The 21,242-nt window shown below is 38.9% G+C and overlaps 1 protein-coding gene across 10 annotated transcripts in view; it reads left to right on the forward strand.

The window, feature by feature from the left end:
* Ppp1r9a (protein phosphatase 1, regulatory subunit 9A) overlaps nucleotides 1–21,242 on the forward strand; it is a 284,300-nt gene that overhangs the window by 199,435 nt on the left and 63,623 nt on the right. For 5 of the 10 annotated variants that reach the window (XM_005388052.2, XM_005388055.2, XM_005388054.2 and 2 more), the window contains exons 6-7: nucleotides 502–637; nucleotides 5,616–5,681. In XM_005388052.2, coding sequence (XP_005388109.1) covers nucleotides 502–637; nucleotides 5,616–5,681 — 202 coding nt within the window. The remainder of the gene's footprint in view (nucleotides 1–501; nucleotides 638–5,615; nucleotides 5,682–21,242) is intronic. The other 5 variants (XM_005388053.2, XM_005388056.2, XM_005388058.2 and 2 more) reach the window with 1 other exon arrangement.

Consider the following 21,242-nt stretch of genomic DNA (forward strand, 5'->3'; position numbering starts at 1 on the left):
GCTCAGAATGTTCCTGAAGTAATTTTTCCATTATAGAGAGGACGTTGTTATGGAAACGATGAAATTGTCTTTTCCATTGTTTAAAGGTGTCAAAAATGTGTAAATTACATAGGGAGGATCTATATCAAAAGTAAATGAACAGAATGGATTTAATTTTTATGACTTCTCCCAAGGTGTTAACTGTTAGTGCTCCCCTCCCCCTCTGTATGAGCTGTCTGTAGAAGTCTCTTCCATTACTAACTTTTCCTCCCCACAGGCACACTCTTAAAATACACGATCCATCCTGCTTTTGAGGGGCTTGATAGAATGCTAAGATCTCAACTTGGGTACTTTTCGTTTTTGGTTTTCTTCTGGTACCGGGAATCAAACTCACGACCTCACGCTTGCCAGGCAGGCGCTGGGCCGCTGAGCTAAATCCCCAGCCCCTAACTTGGGTACTTTTCCTAGCCCTCCTTTTAGTTGGAGTCATAACCACACTAGTCTTCCTTAACCTTTCTGCAGATTTGTTATTGGGAGAGAAAAACCAGGACAAGTGAGTGAGGTTGCGCACCTGATAAGCCAAACCCTGGAGCAAGAGAGGCGCCAGAGAGAGCTGCTGGAGCAGCACTACGCGCAGTACGACGCGGACGACGATGAGGTAGGGGCCGTGAGCGCCATTTCCTGCCCTTCTCTCCATGGTGTCCACCTCGAGCAGCTCTCCTCCTGTTGTGTGACCGTGCAGTAGGCTCTTTGCCTCTGCTTAAGGAGAATGTGCCTAAGTGAGCTGCAAGTTCATCCTCACAGGAACAAAATAGCGTTTGCAGAAACACATGAAGCAAGCTGTGGTACCTTGTTTCTAGTATGTACACTGTGGAAACAGATCAGTCTTACCTTTCACCATGCTATCACGTAGAAAGTTGAGAACCGAAAGGGGTCAAAACACCAAAACGTGAATACTGGCTACTTTTATTTGCTAGAATTAGATTGTTTTCTTCCATTTTTTTTTTTTTCAAAGTAGACATTTGAAATGAAAACACACATCAGTGCAAAAAAAACACACACAGAAAAGTACTACAGGTGGCTGACGGTTGCGGAGTGCTCCCACAGTTCTTCGGATCTGCTCACGGTGATTCGTGCTAACATAACACAGAGCAGAGCTTTCCATCAGCACGTGCTCCATGGAGCAGATACACATTGGAATAATTTTACTCCTTCTTTCTGTAGAAACTCAAGTCAGTGAGTACATGCTAACGAACCCCCGAGTGCAAATGCCTCTCTAGAACCCTAACGTGCTGTAACGTAATACAGATGCTGGTCGTTTCTAATGTCAGTGCCAGATGTACCCTCATCAGATGGGACAGCATGCTGCATGATAGACAAATCCAGTGCGCTTCATGTGGGCATGTCAAGAGATCTATCCACAGTTTAGTTGTAGAACTTTATAACTAGTAAATACTCAGAAAAAACAAATATTCTTTATGCCAGCGAATGTAAACATAGTGAAATTTCCTATGTTTAACCTCCGCTCACCTGAATATATTATTTTTCCACCTGAATATATTATACTTTTTTGGTTTTTAGTCAGAACATAGAGAAGATTAATAATGGGACATTTAAATATTTTTCCTGTGTGTTTATTCTGAGGTATTTTAGCACAAATGTATATCAGGTTTCCGTATGTTTGTAGTATAAAGTGGATGTGTTCTCTGTTTATTATAGTGGAAAATTAGAAGTGGTATATCAATTAACTTTTATTAGAAACCCTTAAAAGAATATTCTCTTGAAATCCTATTTATTTATATTTCCACTTGTTGTCCATTTCAAGTGGCAAGTATTTTTTAAATTATGCTGATGGCTAGATATACAAATATGTTATTTTGGATTCCAAAATTAAAATACCGACTTCTTAAATCTTTGAACTTGAATCTTACCTAGTTTTCAGTTCTCTGCTCCATTGTTTTTTATTTTATTAGAGATACTGATTTGCTTTGGCTGCGCGCCTATTGTAGGATTGTAGAGCCATCCTCTGCAGGTTTGGTTTTCACCTCTTCACCCTCTGAGAAAGGGTGTGGGCCCAGGATTCAGGGGAGTATGGTGACATCAAGAGGCGGGAGGGGAGGAGACCAGCGTTTCTTGCCTGGTGGCTCAGTACCCTTGCCTTTACGTAGGGGCGCGGGGCTGGATCTCTGCATCTCTCCCAACATCTGTCATTCCATAAATCTGGCGCCAGACATCAGTTCTAACGAACCGAGGGAGAAAGTAAGACAGTGGTCTTTGTGGCTCCCCAGGTGAAGTTTTTAGGACACGTATGCCATTTTCCTCTGGGTACTTTGAGGAATTAGTCATATTTATCACTACAAGTTTTCAATTCAGGCAGCTAGGAATTAGTCATATTTATCACCACAAGTTTTCAATTCAGGCAGCTAAAGCTCATGTGAGTGTGTGTGTGTGTGTGTGTGTGTGTGCGTCTTTGGAATGTGTGCTAGAATTTATATATTTGGTATATTGAATAAATGTAAAAAGAACATTTTTATTCTACATTCATACTTAAGAGCATAGCATATACCAATTGGAAGATAGCTAATGGGTTGACCTATGTTTGCAGAAAGTAGCTCATTGTCCCCTGACCAAGTATTTGTATACGCAGGGGGAATAAGTAAATAATCAGTGTCAGGCACTGTGAGAGAAGATACCTGTCCTATATGGTCTCATTTAATCTTTAAAGCAATAAGAAGAGTATTTTTTTTTCCTAGCAATACAGCAACTGAGGTTTTTCTTCTAGTTACAGAGTGAGTAGTTGGCAGTGTTAGATTTGGAATGCAGTCTTCCTGGCTCCAAACCTAGAATCTCCCTTGTTTTTGAATAGAGTGTACAAAACACTCCAGATGGCTCTGTTGGGATTCAGGCACACACAGACTCACTGGGTAACAAAAGACATAAGAGGGTTCCTATTTAATGTGATGGGGCTTCTTATGATACTTAGGTTCTGTGGTTCTTTGGTAGTTTCAGTAATAAGATAATTGAATATATGGGAATTATTTATTCTAGGCAGTAACTCTTGAGCATCATTTTCATAAAGGTTAAAGAAAGGAAAAATTGAGTATAGAAATGTTTAAAAACTTCAGAGCTTAGCTCTCTGCTAAACATGCTATTTTTTCTAGAGGTTATAGAAATCAGATGCTTGCTACTGTTATTCCAGGTAAATTTTATTTTACTGAGAATGCTTGTCTTTTGCTTTGTATTTCTCTCTCCTCTCCTCTCTTCTTGTGTTTTCCCCTTTCTTATCTGTTGCAGTATGCCTGTCTTAAATATGCCCAAGTGAAACCAGCTCCTAACTTTCTCTCCATAGGAGAGATGAAAGCTATACATACAATGAAATTCAGTGCAGTGTTAAGACTTTCAATGTTATTACTTACTACCATTTTTTACTAATGTTACCAAATATTAAACTGGTTGGTTTTAATGTTACATCCCTATTTTTTACTTACTTCTTTCATTCTTAATGAAAAATAAAGTGTCCAACAGGTGAAAGAACTGAGGAAAATCAACACTGGACAGTTGGTAGATTAATTGTCCTTAAAAATGGATGTGATTTCCTTACATATAATTGACCAATTTATTCATTTATTTTTGGTAGAATCAGTCCTGAATGTGTATAGTCATTCACTTGGCTTTTCACTTGATAGAAAAATCTTATGATTCCAGAGTTAAAATCACTTTTATTTGGTAACATCCCATGTGACATTACCCAGACCTAGCCAGGAAAACCTGTGCGTAGGTATTGAGCAACCAAGTCCATCCAACTAATTTCCAGAGCCAGTTCTTAGATTCGTATTGTTGGCTGCAGGCTGGAGAGCTTCTGTTGTTGATAAACCACCCATGTTGGTTCCAACTTGGAACTTGTCAGATGGAGAGGAGTTGCTTGTTTGAATTGGCTACATGGAAAGTATCAGGATGTGAGAATTATACTATGAAACTGTTAAGTATATTAGTTCTGTAAGAAGGAATAGAGGGAAAGTAGGAATAACATCTTTGTATTTTTCTTTTTCTTTTTTTCTTTCTTTGGTACTGGGGATGGACCTCAGGACCTTTACACCTGCCAGGCAGGTGCTTGTGCCGCTGAGCTATATCCCCGGCCCTTGTATTTTTCTTAATGGTGTATTATGTTGCTCACATACATCTGTTGTACCTGCTTTAGAAAATTACAACTAATGCTCTGATACCATTTCAAATGTGTAGGTAATCTTCAGACTATTCAGGGTTCTGCTCTTCCTATTTTTTAAAATTCAGATATTTAAAATAGAGAGTTTAAAATAGGCAAAGAGCCAGTTCCATTTTAACATGCATTCCTGTATCTGTTTACACCCTGCTAAATATTCAGATTGGAAAAATAAAAAAATAAAAAAATGGCTCTGACCTGAAGGCTGAAGAACAAAAGGGAGTAAGTATCTTATGAAGAAGAGGGAGATGAAAATGTGAACCCCTGAAAAATTGTAAATATGTATCTGAGTGTTCTGGGATTGATTGCATTTCTGGTTTAATATAATTACTATTTATTTGTTCTGTTCTTTTTCTTTTTTAAAAAACTCAAAAGGTAACCATGGAGGATTTCAGTAAACCACTCAGACAGTCAGCACTATCCCATGAAATTGTGGGGGTATGGTAAATTTTTCAACTAGAGTTTAATTTTTAATAACATCTAATTTCCTGTCATAACCCACAACTATCAAGAGATAGTAGACTTTTACTAGCAAGATGATATAACTCTGGTATATTTTTTGTATTTTATGGGTATCCTTCTGTCAAAGATGGTTACAGAATATAAAGGCCGTAAGTTCATATTAGAAATACAAGCTGTGCAGGTTGGTACTGTATGCCTTTTATGAATTAGGAAATAGTGTCCTTGAAATTAAAAATGAGTAATTTTATATATACTTTGAAAATTTGGTTTCTCCAAGTAATTCTTCTAAACTAAGATATTTATTACATTGTAAAGTCTTCTATTTCAGATGGCATTTCAAAGTTTCTTTAGGCCGCAGTTGATATTAAGGTTAATCATCATCACTTCAGAAACTGAAACTTCTTCTTTTAAATATGTCATTGTTTCTTTTATGATTTGTATTTGTCCCTGGAAATTATCAATATAACAGTATCACAACAGTGCTGTCACTATGCACTTTTAAAATATTAGATAAAATTGAAAACAGCTGCATCCCTAAATATGCATTTTTGTTGCTTGGGTTAATTTCTAGAGGCAAAAATATTAATGGAACTTATGGTTTACATAAGAATGTAATTTTTATGAAAAAGGATTAAAAGGATAACATGAAGTTTGATTCACACTGCTTGCTATTCCTAGTAGAAAATAGAGTGTGTGTCAGGAAGGGGTTGCAGTTATTGTGGATGTTCTGTTGATACTATAGACAATAATAGAATGTATTTTATGTTGTATAGATAAGGTGAAGAAACTGAAAGTGGGGTGTTTTTAACCAAGGTACAGTACTACCCTCGTAGTACTTGACAGTGTGTGTTATACAAAGCACCACAACTTGTGCTTTTCTGTCCTTGCCCATGACACTTTTCTTGGTGGGGTGGGGAGTGGAACATTCTTTAATTGTTTCTGTCAACTGTTTTAGAGCACTGTGGCTGAATTGCAAGGAGTATCTGGCAACTTCAGTAACAATAACAGCAATTGCCTTAAGGTTTGGTGTTTTTTGTTTTTGTTTCTTTTATGTAAAATCTTATCTGTACCTTCCTGCTTCATGTATGAAATCACATGTCCTGTATGTCTTATTAACTCTCTCTGCTCTCAGAGCTTCTCTTGAGCTGTGTGTTTCGTGAACAATAATTTGAAAACAATGGTTTGAACAAAGATTTAATTCTGAATGATAGCATATATTTTAGGTACAGGTTCTACAGTTTGAACTTGCTTCCTAACATTTAACTATGAATGTTTTTAACCTGTAACATTTGAAATATTTTGTCATTCAAATTAAAGGGTTAAATGATACCCAACATTTGTGCTATATGAGATTTACAGGATACATAGTGATTTATATTGTTTTATATCCAGTATTTTTTGAAGAATCTTCTGATACTTCGTACTTTTTCCAGACTAAATGCATATATCCTTAAATAGTACTATTTATTTATTTGCATGAGTTATAGGATATACATCCTAAAATGTCTGAGAAGGCAATCTATTTTAAATAGTAAAATAATCTCATGGAAAGCATAGAGCTTAAATGGAAATTAGATGTGTTTGAGGCCAGCCAGCTGATGGTAATAAAAGTAGCCTAAAGTATAAGAGAAAAATTCAAAAAAAATGTTTTTCATAACTGTTCACACACTCCAATTTTATTGGATATTGAAAATCATTAAATTATCATTGTCTCCTTTGGTTTGTGTTCCTCAAATGGATGAAGATAATCATTGAAACCTACAACCACAAGGTTTTTAGGAAACATTCTGTGGCTTGATGTATCTAACCATGCTGGAAGTAGCCTAAGCAAACTACACACACTGCAGGGGCACACGCATGCACACGCTGGCCCATGAGGGTGGACGTGGCTTTGTACTTGTACTGTGCGCTCTTCTGTAAGAATATTCTCTGTATGTAGGTATATTATTGTCTGTGACACTGAACATAGACAAGGAGATATGATAGGGTCAAGGGAAACGGAACTAATAGAGGAATCTTCAACCTAAGCGAGGTCATCTTTTTGTAGCTCGTTTTCTTTGTATAATTTTTTAAAACTATGCAGCTGATTTGATTATGTTTTCTTGCTGATTTTTCCAGCTGTGAGGTTATTTTTTCGCACTGTGAGGTTATTTTTTCATGGCTAGATAGAAGATAAAACTTTATCATCTTCTTTGATGCCATGAAATTCCTCTGAAAACTTAGTCTTTGTCTTCTCTGGAATCCATGCTATAACAATACTGTGTTATACTGTGACCCGTGGAGTTCATAGGAGTGTTAAAAAGATGACGTAGAAACAACACAGCTGACATTCTTTTCCCAACCTCAAAAACATTTTATGTGTTAAAAATTAAGTTTGAGGGCCGGAGATTTAGCTCAGTGGCATAGTGCCTGCCTGGCAAGCATGAGGTCCTGAGTTTGATTTCCAATACCAAAAAAAAAAAAAAAAAGGAAAACTAAAAATTAAGTTTGGTGTCATTCTTTACCAGAAGGGTCTGGAATGCTAATGGTCACGCAAAGAGATGGCCCCACTAGACCAACAAGTCAGCTTATCTTCCCACAGGCCCTCAGGATCCCCTGCTTTCCTCTGGCTTTTTGCTATTTTGTTTTCTCCAGCTTGAATCATGGTAGCTTAAACAGGTCAGCTTTTCAGGACTCTGTTTAGGCCTCATGTCCTCCACAAAGCCTCCTTGAGCCTTCTCAGCTGAGCCAGGGGCCCTTTTAAAGCATCAGTAACACAGCATGTCTCTCTGTCATTGTTTATGCGTAAGTTTCCCCCATTCACCTACAGTCTGTCCAGTAGCAAGTACTAAAGGCTGGTTGATTACATACAGTGATGAGCACAGCCCTGGGAAAATTAGAGGAAGCAAAGAAATTGAACCAGATTAAATTACTCAAAGGAGGTTAAGATAAAAATTCGAGGGCAGAGTCAAATGAGAATGAAGTTTACTCAGAAACATAGCAGTGAGGGAAGAATGGTGTGGAGCACAAGAGTAAAAGCAGCGTCAACCCTGGGAAGACTAGAGATAGGCGGAAAGGAAAGGCCCCAAGGAATATTCTGTACTCCCTTGGGCGCTTTACAGTTGAGCACTTCGTGTGAGCTTTTGCCTACTCCCTCCTTACAGATAGCTTCGGAGACCATGATTTGGAAGAATACACTTTGTCTGCCACATTATTCTCAAATGCTCTGCATATGAAACCAGAAGAAATGAATATGCACATTTCATCTGTTGAAAACTTTGAAACTTTCAGAATACCAACCTAGTGACCCAGGTTGACATGACTTTTCAGTTATAACTGAGGAAGCCTATAATAGTAGCAGACAGGTTAACATGACTTCTCAGTTATAACTGAGGAAGCCTGTAATAGTAGTAGAGAGTCAAAATGGCCTTAATTATTTCAAGATCAGTACTACAGAAATGACCTTATCTCCAGTGAGTTAACTTAGAAATAGCCTTTCAGGGGGCTGGGGATTTAGCTCAGTGGCACAGTGCCTGCCTGGCAAGCACAAGGTCCTGAGTTCGATTCCTGGTACCGGGGGGGGGGGGCGGGGAAGAAATAGCCTTCCATCAGAGAAATACATTTTCATGAGCAATAAAGACCCAGGGCAACCTGACCAAGGATTAATGTGCAGGAGCTCCCTTATCTTGACAGAAATCTGTCAGTCTTGACAAAAGCTCCATTCATTATATACTGATATTGATGCTAGTAAGAATGAAAAACTCATGACTGAGTGCTGGAGTTCTAGCTCCTAAAGAAATTTTTAAATACTATTAAAATAAAATTGACTGTGGAATGAATATCTTAAGTGTATAATTTTTAAATGTGTAATTTGATATATTTTATCAATATATATCCCCATTTTAAAATCAACTTGGATGAGTGGCAATGAGATGTACCAGTTGTAAGTGTAGTTAAGAGTTTGGGAAGTGACCACCGCCATGATGAAGGTGCAGAACTTCCCTGTTACACCAGAGTTACCTTGTGGAGCTCTGCAGTCGCTGTCCGTCCACAGCAGATACCCAGTCTGCTTGGTGACAGTGTAGGTGACTTTCCCACTCTGGCCTGTGATTTGAATAAAATCATAATGTACTTTTTCACGTCACGCTTCTTTCACTCACCATGATGTCCTTATGTATCCTTAATTATTAGGGTATTTCAGCTGGTATTGTTTTCAGTTATGGGAGACAAAATCCAAGTCGTACCCAGAATGGGATGCTTAATTGGAAAACTCCATTATAAAATTGGAACACTATGACTACAGTTCTTTATAGATGAAAATAAATCTACCATCTAGGAACTACATGAAAATTACGTCTCAGAGCTTAGTGCTAAATGAAAAGGAAATTTTCTCTAAGAAATTATGACCACAAGTAGCCTGAATGTTTTATTATATTTCAGGGCAGAGGGAGGTTATCATTTTGGGGGGAATTACCTTTAGTCAAAGCCTACAAGTTTTAAGGAATACAAATTTACAGTTTCAAAGTACAAAACTCAAAGTAAGATAAAACACCATGATAAACAGCAGAAAAAAAAATAGGAAAGAATAGAAGTAGGAAAAGGGAAAAGAGTGAGAAAGAAGAAATGAAAGATCAAAGTCATTTCCTTATCAGTTATACTAACCTGGAATAAATATTTTCATTTGCATATAACTTCCTTCGAGGACATAAATACAAAGGACAGTACCACTCCGATGCCAGAAGTGTAGTAAAATCTTGAGACTTTTTTGAGGTATGAGACAGTTGTACAACCCTGATAGTAAAACCTAGTAATGATGAAAAGGAAAACACATGTCTATTTCATTAATAAATAAAAGTAGTAAAAGATCTTCAAATATTATCAAACCATACTTAACTCTGTAGCCAGCGGGTTTAGCCAGGAAGGCAAGTATGGTTTAGTGTTAGAAAAACAATCACTTCTTGTGTTTGACTTTGTAGTGGAAGACAAGAACAAGTTAAAGAAAAAAATTAGAAATAAAGACATAAAGCTGTAATTCACAGATGGAAAGAATGTCTATTTGGAACAGCTCAGAGGTACTTACAAATGAATTTTTAGAATCAATGTAAGATTTAACAAGTTTTCTGGATACATAATTAATACAAAACATAACATCTATTTCATTGTGTCTACAGACTATGAGAAAGTGCCATTTATGAAGTATCAAGAAATAAAGCATAGGCAGGACCTTCATAGGGAAAACAAACTTTTATTGAAACATGTTAAAAGAAAGCGCTTATGTAAACAGACAGGGAGCTCTCTTTCATGGATTGGATGACTCAGGAGCTTAGCTGAGTCAGTTTCTCCTAGTTGATCTATATGTTCAGTACAATTCCAGTGAGAACATTTCTAAAGGATTTTTAAATGGACTTTGGTAAGCTGTTGCAAAATGTATGTGAAAGAATAGTGCACCAGATACAGCCATGACATTTCGTGTGCCTTTAAAGAGAGATAATTGTTATTAAACTACAGTAATTTATACCACGGGGCAAAAGAATAGACAAATTGATTAAGGAATCCTAAAACAGCCCCTTCCTTATATGAAAATTTGGTGACATAGATAACACTTCATATGAATTGGGAAATGTTAAGCTCTTTAATAAATAAAAAATTGTAAAATTGACCCTCCATCTCATTCCATACCAAAATTTAATTCTCTGTGAACTGACTTTTCAGATACACAGTACAAAACTGTAAAATTCAGAAACAAAGTGAAAGAGTATCTTTTATGACTTCCAGGTAAGAGATCATTCCTTAGCTGAGATGCTTAAGAAAGCGGAACCAAGGGGTTGAGAAAATTGTGTTAAAATTAAGAACTTCTATTCATCAAAAGAAAGCAGTGAGTGAAAAGATAAACTGGAAGCTGGAAGAAGATGTTTGATAAGCAATTTAAAGAGCATTATTGCAGAAGTATTTCTGTGAGCCGAAAGGAAAAGACTGCATACGGGCTGCTGGCTTGAACAGGCGCATCACGGAGGAGACCGCAGTGGGAGACGGTTCCCTGCTATATTACCAGTCAGGCAGGAAGTGGAAGTTAAAAAGCAAAGTGAAATATATTTCAAACCCATTAAAATGATTTAAGTCGGGTATTTTAAATGTCAGGGAAGTGTGAGTAAGGACAACTCCTCCTCTCTGCAAACAGAAAAATACATTGGCCCCAAAACTTCCAAAAATTATTCGGCACTATTTAGTAGATTCAATAATTGAATTTTTGCCTAGACATTTCAGTAAAACTTTTGTATGCATGAATCATAAAATACTCAGGTGTTATATTGTAGTAGAAGAAAATTGAGCACACCTGACGTGCGTAAGAGGATGGGTGCATAAGGCGCTGTGTTCGTACTGTGGCGAGATACACAACAGCGGGGGCCACTTCAGAGCCTACTGCAAAAGCAAAATGCATGGAGAAATACATCTAGCGGGTGTGGAGTGCTCCTGTAATCCTAGCACTCTGGGGAGCTGAGGCAGGAGGATGGTAAAATTGAGCCCTGCCCTGGGCATATTTTAGTGACTTCTTTAAATGTTATCTCAAAATAAAGAAATAAAAGGGCTGGGGATATAGCTCAGTAGGAAGGTCCTGGGTTTATACACCCATTCATACAAAGTTGGTTTAGTTATATAAAAATACTGTAAAGTGAAAATTAGAAAACTAAAAATGACAGTAAAATGAAAAATTTTCAGTAAGTTGAAAGTAAAACGAAAATTAGAAAACTAAAAATGACAAAATTCAGAGTTCAGAAGAATGAGCCACTGAAATGCAGTTTTAAAAAGGCACGTAAGACTGCATTGTAACAGTGCTACTCCTTTTAAGTTGTTAGTTCTTTGGTAGTGGTTTTATCACTATTTATTGTTTTTTACATTTTTCTTTTATAGTCTTTGTGTAAAGTCAGTACTTAATGAAATTTAAAATCTGCCGTGGGCAATGTCTTGTATTGAACAGTCATGGATATAAAATGAATATGACATAGTTCCTGCCCTTTGTGGACTTAGAAAATGGTTCATAACTCTGTTTCTTAAGTTTGCCTCAACATATTCACGCTGGGGCTGTAATTCATATCTCTCACCACTGGGTAGCTTCAATCACTGGTGGTACATGTATGACTGTCCCATCAGGCACTTATTAATTTGTCCCATTTATTAATTTGACTAGTAAAAAGACCAACAAAAGTGACTAGATCCATCTGTACCACCACTGGTACAAGCCGCCTGGTGGAACAGTCGTATATGTATCCCTGGAGGTTGGAATTGATGAAAACAAGTTAGTGTGAGATTCTCATGATATGTCTTTAAAAATGCCGGTTTCCCCACCCTGCCTCAGACCTGCGGGCTCAAGAGTGTGGACTGTAGGGCACCCAGGGTTGTGGAAATTGGTGGAAAGGGATCAGATGCGATCATACCTGGGATTATGCAGTTTAAAGATGCCATGAACATTAAGGAACTCTTGACACCTGGATTTGCAGATCTTTCACAGGAAGGAATTGCTGCTACAGAGCACAGGGTCATCATACCAGGAAGGGGTTAGACCGTCCCAGGGAGGAGAGTGTATGATTGACATTATATCTATCATTGGCCTATAGAGTATGCATAAAGACGCCATCAATGGCATTTTTTTGTTTCATGTGTTTTTGTTTTTTACATTCTGTAACTATAATTTCTGGTCAGATTTGATAATTTCTATGATTTTTGCAGTCATATAAATCAACTATTACGTGAGTACACCATATTTTCAAAGATCCAATTAGTTGTATATTAGAGAATTATTAATATGCGTAACTCTTTGGTAACTTGTAGTTGTCCTTTTCTGAAGATTAAGAATTTGAAGAAACACAAATCTCACAGTGCCTTCCCACACTTCTGCTGGCATCAGAATAAGTACTTCATTGTTCCCTTGGCAAGTAAAATGAAGCTCAAGGAAGACTGCCAGTTTGAAATTGCAGTGTGACATTTGAATTATAGAGGTCTACTTCAGTCTGTTGACTATTTAGTTCAAGATCCCAGTGAGCAAAAGAAGGTCATTGGTTCCCTCCTCATGTGGAATATGTTTATCGGAATTCTAAAAACAATAGCATTTATCTGTTTGAAAACAGGTAGCATTTATTAAAAAGAATTTAATTAAGAATAGTGACTCATGGGGGAACATATTTTATACTCCCAAGAAGCTTGCATTTTGCAGTGGAAACAGTAAATATAGTAAGGGATTTAAATAGTTTTCTTTTTTATTTTATGAAGCAATACAACAAAATCTCATAATAAAAAAATAACAATAGTTATTACTCTGTGTATTATTATCTTCAAACTGATTATTCAGATTATAAGACATAAACCAAAGTAGTTACAAAAAGCAAACACAATAACACAGACCTTTGTTCGCGACAAACTAAGATAGTAGTATAAAAGAAACCAGTTAGCACGTAGATTGAAGTATTTTTAAAACAATGGAATTTGTATTTTGAGGAAGTGTTTGAACTTCTCCCTCTTCCTGTTTCTCTTCTGTTTTGCTCACTGTGTATGTGTACACACACAAATATACACATAGTTTTTATAAGATAAATCATTTGATACCTGAGTTTGTGTCTGTGACTTATTTCATTCATGTTCTCAAATTGCATACATGTACCTATGAATGCCACAAGTTTATCACCTTTTATGGCAGAGTAATACTTCTTTGTGTATGAATACCACATTTTTTTTCAATCATTTATTCATGTACATATATACTATTCCAAGATTTGGATATTATGAATTGTACTGATGTAAACAGGGCTATGCCTGTATCCTGATAATACGATTTTAACCCTTGTGGGAATATATCTAGAAGGAGAACAGCTGGGTCAAATGGAATTTCTATTTTTAGTCTTTGAAGAATCTCCACACTGATTTCCATAGTGGTAGTACTGGTTTACATTCTCAGCAATAATGTATACAGTACTTTTCCCCCTACATTCTTGCCAGTCTTTGATATTATCAGATTTTTTGCTGATGACCACAGTTTTAATTAGTATTTCTTTGATGGGCAGTGATAATGAGCATTTTTTTTGTGTACTAACTGGCTGTTTGTATTTCTCCTTCTGAAAAATGTCTGTTCATTTCAGTTGTCCCTTTTTTGATTGAGTCTTTTATTTGGGGGGCCTGATTTTTGAGTTCTTTATGTATTATTGATGTTAGTTCTTTGTGTGGTAAAGCTGGTAAAAAATTTGTTCCTATTCCATAGATTGTCTCTTTTCTCTATTGGTTGTTTCCTTTTCTGTGCAGAAACTTTTTAATTTGTTGTGATCCTATTTGTTGATTTTCAGTATTATTTCTTGTGCCATTAGTGTTCTGTTCAGAAATTCCTTGCCTATACCTATAACTTCAAGAGTTGTACCTGTTTTATCTTATGAAAGGTTGTTTCTTTTGTAACATTTAGATATCTGATCTATTTTGATTAGTTTGGTACATGGTGAGATACATGGGTCTAGACTCAATCTTCTACATGTGGATGTACAATTTTCCCAGTATCATTATTAAGGAGGCTGTCTTTCTTCCAATGTATGTTTTTTGATCCTTTGTCAAAGATCAAATACCCGAATGACCCACAGTATTATTTATGACCCCTCAGGCAATCCAGGTATTGACATGGAGAGTAAACCAGCTGTTAGCTACTACAGAAGTATCTTGATTCACTATCTTAATTCAGTCTGCAGTTCTGGGAAAGATGGCCACGGTCGTGTTCATCACCTGATGTAGAGTTCACAAACAGAAGCAAAATTTTGCCAAATGCTTCTGAAGAAAGTCATTTTGTGAACTGAGGTAGCACTGTACGCTGTTACTTTGTCTATGGTAGTAAATTTAGCAACAATGGCATCAAATTGCCAAACTCTAGGAACTACTCATGCACAGTCCTTCACTTAAAGGAAGAGGACTCTGATTTTAGTGATAACAATTAGGTCCCCATTATATTTACCTACAGTAATTGTAATGGTTGATACATTGTGTCGATGTGAGAAGTCTAGAAGCTTAACTAAGTAACTCAGCAGTTCTACATCCTAGGGTGTAGAAGATGGGCCCTTTACCTGTAGGATGTTGTTCATTGTGTCAACTTGAGAAGTTTAGAAGTTCAAGTGACTCAGCAGAGGGCCAGGGTCCTCACTTCGTAAACATCCTGAGCCTGTGCAAGAGGAGGCACTGAGATGGTGCGAGCTCTGCCCTCACCCGGGGGAGGTGGCTTGCTTACACTATAAGGGAGGAAAAGAGGCTTGCTCCCATTTTGTTCTTAGTGCTTTTCCTGTCTTCTTCTGCCATCTTGAACTGTTGCCCCTGTGCCATGTATTTGCCCCTGAACTGTTGCCCCTGCCTTGGAGCCAGCTGAGTATGGACTGAAACCTCCACGGACTGTGAGCTAAATAAACCTTTCCTCCCTTAATTGTGGGCATCAGGTATTTTGTCTCAGCAACGAGAGGAAAGTAACTAAGACAGTAATTCATAGCACTAATTGCTGCTGAATGTTGGCAGCACTGCCAGAATTCAAGTGTACTACTTGGTTAAATGCCTTTTTTCTTCAGACCGGCCCCTTCTGATGATTACTTCCACTGACCCTGTCTCCCCAGGATCAGAATATAGGCCCACATGATTTTCCTGGTCGGAACACCAGCCGCCCGCCCAAAGGATCCCATGAGATCCCTTGCTTTCATCCTCTCCAGACCTACCTCTAGGCCGTCCCTCACTCACTGTCTGTGGAAGGGAATCGATTCAGTGTCAAAGCAGGACTCTGCTTCTGGGTGTTGGCCTCTTCTTCGATCAGGTCTGTCTGTTGGTTGTCAACTCCGTTGCCCAGTACTGTGAACCCATGGACTGGAGGCAGGGTGCTTGGTTCCCGATTCCTCTGGCTTCAGCACAGTTCTCCAGCAGACCCGAGCATTGGCTGGATTGGGGCAGCTGCTTCCATTGGTCATCTGGGCTCCGCCATGTTCAGCGGGGTCAGAGCGGACCTTATATAATTTTTAAGGCAAACTAACGAAAGGTGCAGTAGCCTAATATAAAAGAATCCTTATCACTGAGGACATAGAAAGTAAAAAGCATGAATTTGAGGCTTCTGGTTTTGATTTTCATTTTCATTTTTTTTTTTATTATTATTGTTTGTTTGTTGTTGTTTCTATAGCACAAGATTCTGGAGCAATGGAGGATATACACAAGGGAAGGAAAAGACCAGCTTAGCTATAGAACAGAATATACAGAAAGCAGTAATGGTTAGAAAGTATTCATAAAGGAAAATTGACAATATTGTTTAGATCTTCTAAAATCAGCTGAATTTTTAGACTTTTTTTTACCATTAAAGAGTCCCTGGGAAATAATTCTCTGCAGGTCTCTGGCGTCTTTAGAGGGCTGGCTGCCTCTCAGCGTGGATTGTTTCTGTAGCTGTTGGGTAATGAGTGGGCTGGCAAGATGGAGACTTTCCCTCAGAACAAGAGCGGCGGTGCTTACTCTGAGGTGGGGAAGAGTCGCCTTACCTAAGTCCTTAGTTCCTCCCCTGCCACGGCATGGACACTCCCGTGCAAAGGTCATCTTGCTCTCTTGTCTTTGCCTTTGGGAAATTGTGGCTTGAGGAATCAGCACAAATACGGTGACTTCTTTTCAATTGCTGTGTAGATACATCCTGGCCCCAGGAAGGTTCCGACTGTTTGGACAATATTTATAGAAACACATAGTTCACTGATCTTGAAAGAAGGAGTTGCAGTCAGTGTGGTCATGAATCTTTAGACCTTGGCAGATTCCCTGAGGAACTGAGAAGGCAGTGCACAGGGTTAAGGAGGACTAGCAGGGTCCGCTGCCTATTACTCACCCCTCCTGCAGGCCGCCATGGCTGTCAAGTCAACCTCAGGTTCATCTGGACGGGGGAGGGCTCTGTGCTGGGTCACAGAACAGCTCTAGAAGCTAGACTTGCTTCGTCTGTCCCAGAGCTTAGCCTGTGCATTTATTGGTACAGCCTGCTGTTTCGATTAATGTCTTAGACCAACTGGAAAGGCAAATACAAAAGCTTATGGAGAAAGCCACTTGGGTTTCTAAGGCAGGTCTTGATTATTTAGGAAATTATTTTAGTTACTTGGGTCTGAGAGCCCAGGGAGTGTAGTTGATCTTGTACTGGGAGTAAGACCAGTTCCGTTCCTTGGAGTCCTTCTCGTAGCACTCCTAATTATGCGTTGTGACATAGACCAAGTGGAGTTGGTCCTTGTTTCTTTGTCACATTTATCAGTGTGGCCCTGGGAGTGCCCTACTCATGAGAAAATTTCCCACAAGCCATAAGAGAGGGTAGAAATGAGAGTGGGTGTCGCTGAAAGGTGACTCACCAGGGTCTCTTGCTGCGTGTCGTGTGCGTGGAGTCATGGGTGACCTTTGTTTCAGGTTATCTCTTCAGTGACATAGCGAGCAGTGTTGGAAAATACTGTTGTCCTTTAGGGCCGTGGTATGCTTGCCTACCACCCACTATATGGTTGGGGTTTCCTAAACTCAGAATTCTTGAGGTTTTATGACCGTACCCTCTGCTTTTAGACTGTCCTCCTGCCAGTGCCCAGGATTTGGACCTTGTTTTGAAGCTATTTCTTAATTTTAGATTCAGTTAAAAATATTCAAAATTACCAGGTTTTTGGTTCCTGTCTGTTTAATATACTCTCATTCCATTCCTGACACATACTACTACTAAGCAGTGAGGTAAGACTTAAGTCACACCTTCACGACTTTCAGAGTTTCCTTACCGAGATTGCCTGGTTCACTAGGCACGTTTCCTGCTTTCTCATTAGAGGAAGTGATAACGTGGTCCAGCTTTCTGGCATGCCGTCGCAGAGAATCCACTTTCCAGATTTCCACAGTGGTCTGTTAAGGCAGTTTAAGGTTGGTTTATTAATATACTCTTTACAACCTTTCTAACCTTTGCCTCTTGCCTTTCTAAAGCTAATTCTCTTTTTTCCTGAATTTTATTATTCCCGTACATCTTTACTGCCAGATAACAATTTACCACTAAAATAAAGAAGCTTAAAACAAGAAATGTATACCCTGCAGTGTCTGAGTCAGTTTTGCTGGATGCTTCTAACCCAGGATCACACTCAAGGCTGCACATCTGGTGTGAGCCAGGGCTGTGGTCATCTGAATGCTCAACTGGGAGAGGCTTAGCAGCCAGGCCAGCTTACAGCTGTCAGCATCTCCCAGCAGATTCCTCCAAGCTCCTTCTGTGACTGCTGGTCCTTACTGGCTGTTGGCCGGAAATCTCAGTGCTTTGTGCAGTGGGCCTTTTCATACAATGTTGCCATTTGCTTCCCAACCCTGAGGACTCAAGCTAGAGGTATAAGTCACAGTCTTTTTGTAAATTTGGCTCTGAAGTGATATTCTGTGTCGTTTGTTGGTTTCTGATTGTTAAAAGTTGTTAGTTCCAGCCCACACCAAGGGAAAGGGATTATACAAGAACACCAATAGCAGGAAGTAGGGATCATGGTGAATCATTTTAGCATCTAGCGACTGTCACAGGAAATGGCATCCTTGCCTTTGGAGTGTAGTTTCTAAAAGGAAACAAAAAGAAAAAAAACTAAAAACTTTTAAATGCTTTAAAATCAAATACTAATTTATGACCCATCTAACATAATTGCTAGAAAAAAAAGTTAAGAAAGAAAACATGAATTTGAGTAGTTGGAAAAGGCAGATCTTAACTGTGGTTAAGAATATTAGGAAGAAAATTTGTCAGCAGTATTACCAATAATACCCTGCAGAGCTGAGAGCTTCATCTCAGAGAACACAGACCCATATAAATAATCTAAATATGGAGTTGAGAGGTTGCTTTACTTGCAGGCTGGATAATAAAAATGGAGTGAAAACCAGAAAAAGAAACATCCTGACAACAGAAGATTCCCAGGAGATTTCGAATAACTTGGTAAATTAGAAGAGAACAGAATATATATGATGAGTTAGAGATCCCTTTGGATATTTTTGTGTCTGCTTCTGAGTCTTCTCAGGTGCCCTGTGTTTTATTTTTCACACCATTATAGAGGAGACCACAAAAGATATAGGATAAATGACTTGTCTGCCACCATGCCCTTGTGACAGTAAGGACCTATCCTCTCCAGCACGAAGCTCATACTTTTTATTTGTTGCACCACTTTAGGGTACTGTCCTGGAGAAATAAGGATGGTGAACATAGTCACAATCAGAAAGTCATGCAGTCCTTTATCACATTGTAGGCACTGTACGTAACTCTTGGAACATATCATTGCCATAAATTCTCACAGTGACTTCATGAAGAAAGTGTTCTTGTTTTATAAATGAGCAAAGAGCATCCAAAGGGACTAAGTGCCCTAACAGTACAAACCTAGGACATACAGAAGTCACCAACAGAAAATGGACAAAGAGGTGCCTTTGCAGGGGAGGGGATGATTTTTCAAAAAGTTTGTGCAGACTGAGGAGTTTTAAACATTAGTGGCTGAGTCTGAGATCTTTCTCCTACGGAGGAAAAGTAGCTCTGTTCTGTTCTTTCTTAGAATTGAGTCTGAAAATGTATATATTCATTCAAATCCGGTAAACAGATTCTTACAAAACTGCATAATTAAGGCTGTTTTTATGATTAGTACCATTTAGTTTCCCTGAGTTTATCAGAGCGAGCATTGCTATAGCAAGAATTCCTACTAATGGTTGAACCTAACAACAAGAGAAAATCCCAGCAGGGTCATTTAGGCCCCAGCTGCAGCTGTATTTCACTGTATTTTATACTGGAAAGCTGAGATGAACGGAAAATCAGGATCTGCCATGCTGTGCAGATGTGGCTACAACTGTCTTCATTGACTCAGCAAACATTTGTTCAGTGCCCACTATACGCCAAACAGTGCACTAACCACGATGGGTTTGTAAGGATAAATCATACCTGGTGGGCCCAAGCACCTTTCAGTTGAAAGAATTTGATGCATCAATGTCAGCATTATCCAGTGGGAGCACAAGGGAGCGGATTAGGAGGGTGTTAAGGGCAACAGCTTCATAGGCTGTGCGTCACCTTACACTGCTGCAGCACGTTGGGAGCAGGTGAGTGAGGAGCCAGGCACGTGTAAGTCTTCCTGGGTTTGGTGAGAGCTTGTGTCTACTGCAAAACTGAGACAAGAAGAGGAAGGGCAGATTTAGGAAAAGGAAAGAGGACCAGTTAGCCTAAAAAAGATCGGTGCTTCTACATCTTCTAGGGAATTAGTTTTATGAAACCAAAACGTAGCAAACGTCTGGTTATAAGATTGGCGAGGCTTCAGCATGTTGCCGCTACCATGTTGGTACCATCAGTAACAACAGCAGTCAGTCCCTCTGAGCACCTCCCATGTGGCAGGCCTCGTGTTGAATACTTCGCAGGCGCCATCTAATCTCATAACAACCTTGTAATGCTAGGAGACTCTCTATAGCCTTTTCACTTTGTAGAAGAAGAAATTGAATGTTTTCAGTGTGTCAGAGCAAGGATTTGAGCCCTGGATCTAAGTGTCTGTAAAACCAAGATTTTTTCAGTGATCCTACTTCACCAACTCACTGAAATAAAACACTCGCTGTTGTTTTGGTAAAACTTCAACGGTAACCGTGGTACAGCTCTCATGAATGTTCAGGCGCCATTGTGGGCGCACACATCCGCTCCCACCAGCCAAAGTGTGGGCTTCCCAAGAGGGAAAGTCTGTCAGTATGCTTGTTACTGTGGTTATGTTACGGAATATTAAGCGCTCAGATATGAGTGTAAAGGAAGTTGTTTTATCTGTGAAAATTAGATAAAACACTGGGGAAGATTCAATAAAGACTGGTAGTCCAACAAAACTAGGTATGGGAAGGAAGTAAGAAGAAAAGGATGCACTAAAAATCAAGAGTCGTTTTATGTGATCGTTTTCATCTATGCTAAGGGCAGTGCAATAATTTTTGTAGGTTATGTTTTATGGTTGTGATTTTTATAAGAAAGAACGCATGAAGCATCAGTCAGCAGACTCTAGAATGCCTGGCTGTGCAGTGACAAGATAGACAGATGAAGTCTGTCATACGAGATAAACGATACGGAAGTATGTTTCTCAATGATTCCTCTCTTCACATTGCCATTAGCCTACCCATTACTGCTCTCGATCTCCTTTCCAAGGGGCCTTCTGAAGGTGAGCCTATTATGAGAGGTGAGAAGAGGACAAAACTTCGGAGCCCTGTGAAAAGGAATTAAATGATAATGTTCCAAGTTGTGGAAAGGGAATGTCCACACAACAGTATTATGCGCCAGGCTTTGGGTTGGGGAAATAGAAAAGGAATGAATTCTTATTGTTATTTGTTTTCATTTTTCTGAAGAGCTTCACTTTTGTAGACTGGAAGGCATTTGTCTTCGCAAATGTAGACTGGAAGCAGTACCGCATAGAATAAAAAGCATGGGCGTTGGCATATATTAGGTACAGCTGCAGCAACTTAACCGTTGTCCTTAAGCAGTCTCAGAGTCACAGTATCCTCAAATTAAGATGGTACATTAAGGGGCTGGGGATTTAGCTCAGTGGCATAGCACCTGCTGGCAAGCGCAAGGTTGTGAGTTCAATTCCTGATACTGGAAACAAACAAACAAACA

The sequence above is a fragment of the Chinchilla lanigera genome, unplaced genomic scaffold (genome assembly GCF_000276665.1).
Source record: "Chinchilla lanigera isolate Chin_1 unplaced genomic scaffold, ChiLan1.0 scaffold00031, whole genome shotgun sequence".
NCBI lineage: Eukaryota > Metazoa > Chordata > Mammalia > Rodentia > Chinchillidae > Chinchilla > Chinchilla lanigera.